A 12,091-nucleotide genomic window follows, 5' to 3' on the forward strand; every position below is an offset into this window, starting at 1 on the left:
TCTTTTAAAAGTTAAAAAAAATCTTTCTGCAAGCTCTGATGGCCTAGTGCCAAGAAGCTGCACTGCAATCCCAGAGGTGCACAGTTCAAATCCACCAGATGCTCTGCTGAAGGAGGAGGGACAATCTCCTCCTGCACAGTCAGATCTGATTTGATGGTACACACAAAATAATAATAATAATAATAATAATAATAATAATAATAATAGTAATAGTAATAATAATAAATAATAATTCTTTCATTCTAATTCTATTCCCCCACCCCTGCAGTCCACTCCACTATGCAGTTTTCATTCCGGACTCTAGTCATGACAATAATACCTAATCATAAAGTCCCAGGAATAGATGGTATACCAATTGAGGTATTTCAACTAACAGATGCTGTCCTAGATGCACTCACCAAGTTCTGCCAGTATATCTGGAGATCAACCACTTGGCCAACTGACTAGAAGAGATTTCTATTTGTTCCCATTACAAAGAAAGGTGGCCCAACAGAGTGTGGAAATTATTGAACAATATCATGGACATCACATGCAAGCAAGATTCTGCTGAAGATTATCAAAAAACAATTGGAACAACACATCAACAGAGAACTACCAGAAGTCCAGGCTGGGATTAGAAGGGGTCATAGTACTAGGGATGTTGTAGCTAATGTTAGATGAATCTTAGCTGAAAGCAGGGAGTAGTAGAGGAATGTCTCTGTGTTTCATTAATTATGCAAAGGCACTTGACTGTGTGAATCATAACAAAGTGTGACTGACTCTGAGAAGTATGGGAATCCTAGACCATTTGATCGTGCTAGGGTGAAACCTATCCTTGGAGGCAGTTGTCAAAATTGGGAAGGGTGTATGCCAGGGATGTGTCCTATCTCCATACCTTTTCAAGCTATATGCAGAACAGGTTATCCGGAAGGCTAGGCTATACGAGGAGAAGGCATCAGGATTGGTGGAAGATTCATCAACAATCTGCTTTATGCAGACAACACAACCCTGCTTGCTGAAACTGAGGAGGACCTAAAACACTTGCTGCAGAGGGTCAAGGCCTGCGACCTTCAATATGGATTGAGGCTCAATGTGAAGAAGACAAAGATTTTCACCACTGGACCAATTGGCAGCATCAAGATGGATGGTGAAGAGATTGAGATTGTTCACAGCTTTAGTTTGCTTGACTCCACAGTCAACACTCTTGTCACCAGCAGCCAGAAAATTAAAAGACATCGCGATGGGAGAGTCAGCTGGTAGGGACCTCGCCAAAGTACTGAATAGCAAGGGTGTCATTCTGCAGACTAAGGCGCGGCTGATACAGATCATGATCTTTGCAATCACTTGATATGCATCGGAGTTGGACAATGACTAGGGAGGCTAGAAGGAGAATTGATGCCTTTGAGCTGTGGTGCTGGAGAAGAGTATTGAGAATACCATGGACTGCTAGGAAAACAAACAGATTCGTCCTGGAAAGGGTTAAACCGGGTGGCTCCTTGGAGGGACAGCACAGGAAAAGAAGACCCTCTATGAGGTGGATTGATTCAGTGACTTGGGCAATGAGGGTAGGTGTGTCTGAGACAGTGAGATTGGCACGGGACAGAACAGGATTTAAAGTTGTTGTACATAGGGTCGTTATGAGTAACAGGTGCCTCTACTGCACATAACAACAACAATAACATATCCCTTCTAAACAGTTCTCTCCCTTATCTGTTTCAATGCAATATACATTATTTATCCCCTCTTTTCTTAGTTTCCGCCCAACCCCAATGTCAGTCCCACTTTACAATTATGCAATATTTGTCCTTTTGTAATGGAGGTATTTCACCCATTTTGTATAATAATTCATAAATTCCTTGTTTTTCAATGCAGCATAGTATTCCATTGTGTGAATATACCACAGCTTCTCTATCCATTCATTTGTTGATGTGCACTTGGGTTGTTTCCAACTTTTTGCTATTGTGACCAAAGCAACAATAAACATGCGTGTGCATATATCTTCTTGAGTGGCAGTTCTGGTTTCTTTAGGGTATATTCCCAGTAGTGGAATTGCTGAGTCAAATGGTACTTCCATTTCCAGCTTTTTGAGAAAGTGCCATACTACCTTTACAGTCCCACCAACAGTGAATAAGGTAAGGGTTCACCACAACAAGATAAACAACCCAATTGAAAAATTGGTACAGGATATGAACAGACATTTCACTAAAGAAGACATTCAGTTGACAAACACATCAAGAAATGTTCAAAATCCCTAGCTCTAATAGAGATGCAAATCAAAACAACTATGAGGTATCATTTCACCCCAATAAGAATAGCAAAATTTAACAGAACAGCAAACAACAAATGCTGGTGAGGTTGCAGAGAAACTGCAACGCTTCATAGATTTCTTACAGTAGTTCTGATGTTCTCGGTTTGTGATGTTCCTTTCCTATTGTTTCCACAGCTCCCAAAACTCCCTGATGTTGTATTTTAAAAAATTAATTCTTTTTTAAATAGAAGCTTATTACTAGAAACATACTTTTCATTTAGTCTTCTGCATTACTTTTCTATGATTCTTGAAAAGAGAATGAATGCTCAATTAGTATACAGGGATTTAATAGATTCTGCCTCTCTTTTCCCTTTTAGGTAGTTATAGTTTTTATGATATAGTCTGAATATTTTTTTTTCTCAAGTGTAAAACATTTCTAGCTTTGGTACCTCTTCCAAATTTCTTCAAATTATTTTAAATATGGGAACACTTAAATGACTGTCATATTAGCTGTACCATTGAACTGCTTAGCAAATTGCAAGTGTTCCTTCTGTGCTTCTTTTGTGATTTGCCAGCAAGATTTCTTTTCAGCTCACACAATCCTATAACGCCTGCTTTTTCAGAATGCAAAGTCAGGATTAGAAGAGTTTGGAGACCTTATCAGATCACAAGATGGACCATCTTCCCCCTCTACAGAAGGAAAGAAACTTACTTCATGTTGAATTGTTGTTATGTTCTATAGTCAGAACTTACCCATAGCCAAGCCTCCAAGAGGCTTTAAGAGGCTATAAATCATATGGGTGGACACTGCCTATCTTTTTTCCCATGGAGCAGCTGGTGAATTCAAACCTCATGTCTTTGGCTTAGCAGCACAACTCCTTACCTGTAGGCCACCAGAATAATTTGACCTTAATTTTGCTTGTGTAGCAATTAGTAGAGAAATACCTTTCTGGTATTATCTGCTTTCCATCCAACTTTAGTAAAGAGATCTCTCATTCTATATAGCCTTTTCTGAATCCAACTTGAATTGCTGACAGTTTCTTGCTCCCATTACTTTTTTTTAATGCTAATGATTTGTTTTTTGTAAATGTATTTAAATTTATTATTAATTTTAGTCAAAATTTACAGAGACTTTGGATTTCCATTCATTCATTGTTGCACTTTTCTCCCCTCCCAACTCTCCTCCCTAGTACACTACCCTCTTGGAAAAGTAAAAGAAAAATTCTTTCATTGTTTTACAAACCCTCCCTCACCCAGGTCCACTCCACCATGTAGCCTTCGTTCTAGACTCCTGTCATGACAAAAATACCTAATCACATATCCCTTTTAAACAGTTTTCTCCCTCATCTGTTTCAATGCAGTATACATTGTTGAACCCATCTTTCTCAGTCTTTCCCCAACCCCTGTTTTACAACAGTGGCACCATGCAGTATTTGTCCTTTTTTTACTGAGATACTTCACTCAGCATAATGTTCTCCAGAGTCACCCATTTTGAATAATATTGCATGAGTTCCTTGTTTTTCAATGGAGCATAGTTCTCTATGTGTTTGTTTGTTGGTGGGCACTTAGGTTGTTTCCAACTCCTTGCTCTTGTGAACAAAGCTGCAATAAACATGGGTATGCATGCTCCCGTTACTTTAAATAATGTTCAACAAAAAAATTTTACTTGCATGTGATATTAGTGATATTCTTTGATAATTTCCACATTCTGTTAGACCACTATACTTTGGAATGGGGGAGTGAAAAATATGGGTCTCTTCCAGTTTTTCAAGTTTCTTGACACAGACTAGTGAACACATCCAAGGCTGCATCTGTTTATAGAAACACATCCATTGGTATTCCATCAGTTCCTGGGGCCATATTTTTTTGCCAGTATCTTCAGTGCAACTTGAACTTCTTCCTTTATCACATTGGCTCTTCATCATATGCTACTTCTCTCCCTCTCTCTATCTCTGTGTGTGTGTGTGTTATACAAGCTTTCATTTACATTTTGTTTTGTATAATCATTCATATATATTTTATATCATTAATTACTGTTGATCAATGCCTGTTATTTGTGTTATAAAAGCTTTCATTTACATTTTGTTTTGTATAATCATTCATATACTTTTTATATCATTAATTACTGTTGATCAATGCTTATTATTACCTCATCTTTCCACTTTCTTCACCACCTCCATCCACCCACTAACCTTTACTATCCTAGTGATTTCCACCATTTCCCTTATTCTACTCCCTTTCTCCTTTCCCTTTTGAACTTTTATACACATCTTTCTCAGCTATCCTTCTATTTTTACAATAATGGTCTTATACAGTACTTGTCCTTATGAAACTAAGTTATTTAGTTTAAAACCATTGTTCCTTAGTGCTGCATTGTGCGTCATTTCCTCAACCCATTCATTTGTTGATGGCCATTTGGACTGTTTCTATTTTCTTGCTGTTGTGAATAACACTGTTATGACCATAGGTATAAATATAATATGCTACTTCTTGAAATGATTCCATTTCTATCGGGATTTTTTTTGTTTGTTTTTTCAAATTCATATTTTTATTATTCTTATACGTTGTGTTTCATGCATGTACATTATATTTTATACAGTCCTTCATTTATATTTCTTTCCATATAATGAACTTTTATTTTTACATTATGTTTTATAAAATTAAATACCACTGATCTATGCCCACTACTACCCTGTATTTTCAGATCCCGATTGTATCTTTCCTAATTCCTTCATCCCCTCCTATCACCCACCAAAATCTGCCATCCCAGTAATTTTCCTCCTCCTTACCCTTATCCCTCATATCCCCTCTTCACTTTGGGGACATTTATATACATCTTACTAGTTGTCCTTCTATTTTCACAATAATGCACTTATGCAGTATTTGTCCTTATGAGACTGAGTTAATTCACTCAACATAATGCTCTCTAGCCTTTCCCATGTTATACAGTATGCTTCTAAATCATTGCTTCTAAATGCTGCATAGTATTCCATGTGTGAATATACCACAATTTCTCAGTCCACCAGTTCTTATTGATACAATGACTGTATATTCCTTCTATCTTCTTTTGATGCTTCCTGCATCGTTCAGGATTTTGCCCCTGGAATTCTTCAGCATTGAAACTCGAGGACTGAACTTGTTTTTTAGGTCTGTCAACTTGAGAAATGTCAAGTGTGTTTTTTACTTTTCATTTTCTAACTCTAGATTTTTGTACACTTTGTTGTAATACTTTGTTTTGTATTTTCAAGCTGCCCTTGAAAATATTCTGTTTATCTTTTACTTCACTATGTATTCCCTTTGTTTTCTAGCTCAATTTTTAGCCATGAATATATCAAATGCCTCTGCAAAGGCATTTCACTATGTGGACCATAACAATTTATGACTAACATTAAGAGGAATGTGAATCCTAGAACACTTAATCATGCTCATGCAAAATCCCTAGACCAAAAAGCTGTTGTCTGAGCATAACATAATAAACCATTGCATGGTTTAAAATCAGGAAAGGTGTGCGTCAACATTGTATCCTTTTCTCCATACCTATTCAATCTGATTGCTGAACAAATCATTTGAGAAGCTGAACTATATGAAGAAGAATATGACATCAGAAACAGAGGAAGACTCATCAACAAGCTGCATTATGCAGTTGACACAACCTTGGTTGCTGAAAGTGATGAGGACTTGAGGCACTTGTGCAAAATAATCAAAGCCTCTAATATGGATTTAATTTCATCATGAAGAAAACAAAAACTCTCACCACTGGGCCTATCGACAACATTGTTATAGAGAAAAGACTGAAATTTTCAATGATTTCATTTTACTCAGATCTGCAGTCAACACCATGGTAACAGCAGTTAAGAAATCAAAAGATGTGTTGTGTTGGGAAAATCTGTTGTCATTGGCCCGCTCCTAAGGTGCTAAAGAGCAAAGATGCCAGTTTAAAGACTAATAGGCACTTAATCCAAGCCATGGCCTTGTCGATTACTTCCTGTGAGTCTGCAATTTGGGCAGCAAATAAGGATGACAGAAAAAGATGTCTTTGAGTTGCGGTGTTGGAGAAGAGTATTGAATATCCCATGAATTGCCAAAAGAACATCTGTCTTGAGGAAGTGTAAACAGTGTCCTCCTTAGAGACAAGAATGGTGAAACTCCATATCATACACTTCGACATGCTGTCAAGAGGAGCCAATTCTAGGAAAAAGATGTCATTCTAGGAAAGTAGAGGATAGGAGAAAGAGAGGAAAGCCCTCAAAAAAAATAGATTGACACAGTGAGTCTAACAATGAGCTGCGGCATATCAAAGAATTGTTATTATACGGCAAGGTTCAAATCAGTTGTTCATTGGGTTGCTATGTCATAGGTGACTCAATGACACCTAACAACAGCCATTAATGGTCATGTCACTGATTAATAGTTGGAATGCTTCCATGAATGAGAATATGTGTATGGAAAGAACAAAACAGGAAACGGAAATTTGTCATTTCCTACATGACTGTTTAACTCCCATAGACACATATAGCACAATTTCTCTTAAAGCCCAACTTTTAAGTTTAGAGTAAACTTAGAATGTGGTATTTCTTTTCTAAAAATAGCTATTATGACTGAATCCATACTAGCATAAAGGAGTGTCCCTGAGGGCTATCTACAGCTTCACTATGCTGACCAGGTTCCTAAGCCTGAATTGCTGGGTGCTAGCCTAATACTGGCTACCCATAGTGGACATGTGAGGTGCTGTGGGTTCTGTGGGATTAGTGTGGGCCACTGACTGAAGGCTGATCATGGACTGAGTGGCCTACCTCAATGGCATATTTAAGGACAATTGATGGAGCTGACCACCACCATTTCCTTTGGTGTCTGTTGGTGCTAGCCCCTCCCACTTCAGCAGTCCCATCTGGAATGGCCAGAGCCCTCAAGATGAACATCAAGAAATCCCACGAATTGTCTTGAAGACTTGGTGTGTTCTTGAAAATGACTGCAATGTATTAACACACAGAGAATTAAACTGCCTTTGAAACTTGCCACCCCTGGATATCGATTGCACTGGCCAGTCTGACTTGTCTGTTCTTTCCACTTTCCATGCAAAGATCTTTCAAATATAGGAAACATTTTTCTAGTTAAAATAAAATTTTATTTATATATGTGTATATACACACACACACAATGAAAATAGCTTGTTGTATTAATTGCCTAAATGACAAGCAGTCATTTTCTTTCAATTACACAAAAAGTTCAACAGTAATTTGCAATCATACAGTCAGGAAACTATTTATGATGAGGTGGTGGTTGTTGTTGTTCTTATGTGCTGTCGAGTCTCCTGCAACTGTCAAGAGAAGCCAGACACCGTCGAGTTTTAGTCTCATACTGGACAGGATGGAATAATGGCTTGAGTCTGGTTTTCTTTAGCTCTAAGCAGAAATAATGGCTGTATCGCAAGTGTATGCAATTCTTATTCCTTATACAAAAAAATTAACTAACTGCTGTTGTCAGTACAGCAATATTAATCAACTGAGTGATAATGGGTTTTCTAAAGAAAAATCACATACTTTTAAAAAATACTTTGATTGAAGATTAATCAGAACTGGCTTTGACAAGCACTGTGGCATTTGGACAAGAACAAACTGGGAGGAGGGTGAAGAGAATGGTGCAGTGGTGAATGAGTGGAAACCCAAAATCTCTGTAGATGTTTGTGAAAATTAATAAAATATAATTATAGAAAAAAAATAAATCATTTACAACTGTAAAAAAGTACTTTGATTAATATTTTTATCCTTTTAAAAGTAGAGATATAAAATGTTTTCACAGAAAAGTACCGATTTCATGTAGCATAGGAAAAGGCCTATTATCAAGTTGACTGATTCAAACTGCAGATCTTTAGGTTAGCCCACCAGGGCCACTTCAATAGAGCATACCCATCTCAGTACCCTCATATAGTCAATTTCAGTTGTTGGACTGAAAGACACAAGTTTTTTTACAATAGTCAGGGTTTCTTATGAACATTTTATTATGGCTCACGTGAAAGTTTAAACAAATTAGCTTCCATTCTTTTCCATTCCATTCAGTAATTTACAGAGTTGTGCCAAGGCATTCATTGCAACCTCCACTCTGGGCTTCTTTCATCCCGTTCCTACCCCTCCCATCTTTGTCATTCATATATATCTATATATGTATAAAATTAATTTTAATATAATTCCTTTACATTATACTTCATTCATATACATTATGTTTTCTACAATCTTTCATTTACATTATGTTTCATACAATCATTCATATATATTCTATTTTATATTATTTTTCTTTTTCAAACTTTTTCCTTTTCTACTGGTTTTTTTACAAAGTTCATATACATTGTTTTTGTCTTTTGATAGATATTTTCCTTTTACTTTCAGCTATTTATTTCAAAGACTACATTTCTCAGGTATATTTATTGTTTCTTTTTAAGGACAATTTGGCTGAAAGTTGATCTCTGAGAGTAGCTTCAGTTCAGTAGATTTAGGAGTGTCTTCAGGGGTTGTTTTGGAGAAAATATGAGCAGGGTCATCCTTAGAGGTGAGGATGACAAGGGGATATTTTGGGCACATTAGGAGGGATCATGCTTGGAAAAGTCAAGGGTCAGTAAAAGAGAGGAAGATCTTCAGTGAAGTGGATTGATACAGTGACTGTATCAATGAACTAGAGTGTATCAGAGATGATGAGAATGGCACAGGATAGAACAAGGCTCAGCCCTGCTGTTCATAGGGCCAATATTAATCATACTCAATTCAACACCACTTAACAACAAAGGTCTCTATTAGTCCAATAAGTCTGATCTTTATTAATGAGTTTTAGTTTTACATTTTTCCTCCCATTCTAACCATACCCCTCTAGTTTGTCCCTGGTCTGACTGTCAAAGTAAAAGTAAGCCAGACACCATCTAATATGGTCTTGACTAATGAGGTTATGGTTCAGATGAACCCTCATTTCTTTGCATTAATGGCTTCTTTTTAATTTTATTTTCTTCACTTTCCTTTGCTCCAAGTGGAAAAACAATAGTTCTATAGGAAATTCTGATACCTCTTTTGATAATTAAAAAATTTGCCAACACCAAAGTTGACAACAAAACAAAAACTACCTAGAGATAAGCCTTGTGTTTTATCTACTAAAAAGCAGACAAATAGCAAACCACTGTATTCTGCAATTGTATGTAAAGGGTGCAAAACCGGAACATCTACAGATGATCTGTTTCAGATCCTTTTGATATGCTTGAATTTTGTCTCTGCAAGTCATCTTAATTTTCAATACAAGTATGACTATAAACCAATATCTGTGAATATACCTGATACTTATTTATATCTTAAAACCAAAGAGTTTTCTCAGTGCATGAGTTAACAAGCTACCTATGTCACCTTAAGTTGGTGTCCTGCATAGAATAACATGAACACTTCTCTTTTGTACTATTTTCCATTCACATTATCAATCATATGGTCTTGTGGTGACTTAGATTTTTTTATAGAGATTATATAGTGTCTTCTTGAATTTTTTGTCTAATATAAGAAATATAATGGGGTCTGTGCTGCTTCTGGCTGAAGCAAGACAAGTGAGGATGTTTTTTATTTCTATTAAATAATTCAGTTGCAGACAGTTGCATCTACCATGTATAATATAAAAAATAGGTTTAAAAATACTGTATGGAAGGAAGCAAACTAATAATAGAATTTGGATGACCAAAAGATGCCTTTTCACAGAACTGTAAATATAATCTTTTTCCACAATAGATGTGCAGGTGCTTATTTTTCTCAGATGGTTGACAAAGGCATAATATGATGTTAATACTACAAAAAATGAAAATATTATAAATGTGGTTCCAATGAGACTTGCAATCTGGGAAATTGTAGCCCCTAGTTCTACTTGCTTGTTATAGCACTGGCTTTCTTCTCCTTCAGAAGCCTCTACAACTAAATAGTATGTTCCAACAGGAACAATTACACCTAATACAATTCCCCAAATGTAAAAACATAGTCTCTTGGCAAAATCGGGTTGGCGAAATTTTTTCAGTAAGTGACCATAAAATATTTTCTCATAACATGAAGTGGTCACCTGTGTAGAATCCACTTTCATTAAGGTTGCATAGCGGCTGATGGCAATCCAACTTAAAATTAAGAGGCTCACAAACATGCTTATGTGCATGGCTAGGGTCCCCAGGAAATTAACTACAGTGCATTGTACAGTTTGATATTTCCAATGAAAACCTTTCCCGAAATAGAAACTCATGAAAGGCATGGAGCTGCACACAAGTAAGTTTGAGGTCACAAGATGTACAAGGTAGATGTGGGTTGATGTTTTCTTACTTATCTTCGTTAAAAATATCCATTGAGATAGAAAGTTTCCCAAGAGGATTGCAGAGGGTTGAATGCATGTTGAATTGTTATTCATTTAGGTCAGATTTCCTTGAGTTTTGGCACAGGAGCTAGAACAGAATCACAGATATTTACTATTAAAATTATAGATTACATTTAAGCTGAATACTAAAATAAAAGTATATTTTTAACAAAAATGTATTGGAAAGGTATAGATGCCATCTCATCTCACCTTTTTAAATCAGGTGAGATGTGTAAACACAAAAAAAGTTGATTATTGTGGTGGGAAATACTTTTGTCTGAAAAACAAAATGTAAATTGTTAAATGCTTGGTTTTTATCATTTTGTAGAAGGAATCAACTTATAAAGGAGATTTACTTTACCTCAAAAATTATTCTTTTAAAGCACTTGCAAGTAATTCATACAGCGTGAAATCATAGACATATTTTGTACTGTAGAGAAGATGTATTCTTAATTAGCATATTCATTGTATATAGTTTTTAAAATGGTATCTTTCCAAGGCTACATTAAAACATTTCTCTATAATCTATTGTTAGGACTGCATCCTTCCATATAGATTGAGGCTCACTATCAAGACAAAGATTCTCACCACTGAACCAACTGGCAGCATTAGAATGGATGATGAAGAGATTGAGATTGTTCACAGCTTTAGTTTGCTTGGCTCCACAGACAACACTCCTGGCACCAGCAGCCAGGAAATTAAAACATGTATTGCGATGGGAAAATCTGCTGGTAGGGAGCTAACCATAGTACTGAATAGCAATGGTGTCATTCTGGAGACTAAGGTGTGCCTGATACAGGCCATGGTATTTGCTATCACTTGCTATGAGTCAGAGAGCTGGACAATGACTAGCGAGGATAGAAGGAGAATTGATGCCTTTGAGCCGTGGTGTTGGAGATGAGTATTGAATATACCACGGACTGCTAGGAAAACAAACAGATTCATTCTCGAGAGGGTTAAACCAGACTGCCCCTTGGAGGCAAGGATTCTGAGACTTCATCTGACATACTTTGGACATGTTACAAGGTGAGACCTGTCCTTGGAGAAGGACATCATGCTTGGGAGTATGGAGGGTCAGCGCAGGAGAGGAAGACCCTCTATGAGGTGGCTTGATTCAGTGACTGGGGCAATGAGATTAGGTATGTCTGAGACAGTGAGATTGGCACAGGAGAGAACAGGGTTTAGGGCTGTTGTACATAGGGGTCGCTATGAGTCACAAGCTACTTGACTGCACATAATAACTACAACAACAGTAATCTATTAGAAGAATTTCTTCATAGTGGAGTGGATTGTATAACAACGAAAGAGTTTTCTTTTACTTTTCAAAACAAAGGCTGCATAGTAGAGTGAACCTGGGGGAAGGGATTGTATAACAATGAAAGAATTTTTCTTTTATATTTCAAAGAGAAGAGCAAACTGGGGGCGGGGAGGTTGGGCAGGGAGAAAAGTACAACAATGAATGAATAGAAATCCAAGTCTCTATAAACTTTCATTAAAATTAATAATAATAAT

At 36.7% G+C, this 12,091-nt stretch overlaps 2 protein-coding genes across 4 annotated transcripts in view; one reads left to right on the forward strand and one right to left on the reverse strand.

Annotated features, from left to right (window-relative positions):
• The window catches only part of GPR82 (G protein-coupled receptor 82), a 23,358-nt gene extending 12,725 nt beyond the window's left edge, over positions 1–10,633 (reverse strand). The window contains exons 1-2 of the mRNA XM_006894985.1: positions 9,711–10,633; positions 6,935–6,969 (exon numbers count right to left, since the gene is read on the reverse strand). Of these exons, the coding sequence (XP_006895047.1) occupies positions 6,935–6,969; positions 9,711–10,633 (958 nt within the window). The remainder of the gene's footprint in view (positions 1–6,934; positions 6,970–9,710) is intronic.
• Positions 1–12,091, forward strand: part of CASK (calcium/calmodulin-dependent serine protein kinase (MAGUK family)) — a 428,386-nt gene that overhangs the window by 137,307 nt on the left and 278,988 nt on the right. The window lies entirely within an intron of this gene.

Source organism: Elephantulus edwardii, unplaced genomic scaffold (genome assembly GCF_000299155.1).
Source record: "Elephantulus edwardii isolate Elephantulus edwardi_28Jun2011 unplaced genomic scaffold, EleEdw1.0 scaffold00152, whole genome shotgun sequence".
NCBI lineage: Eukaryota > Metazoa > Chordata > Mammalia > Macroscelidea > Macroscelididae > Elephantulus > Elephantulus edwardii.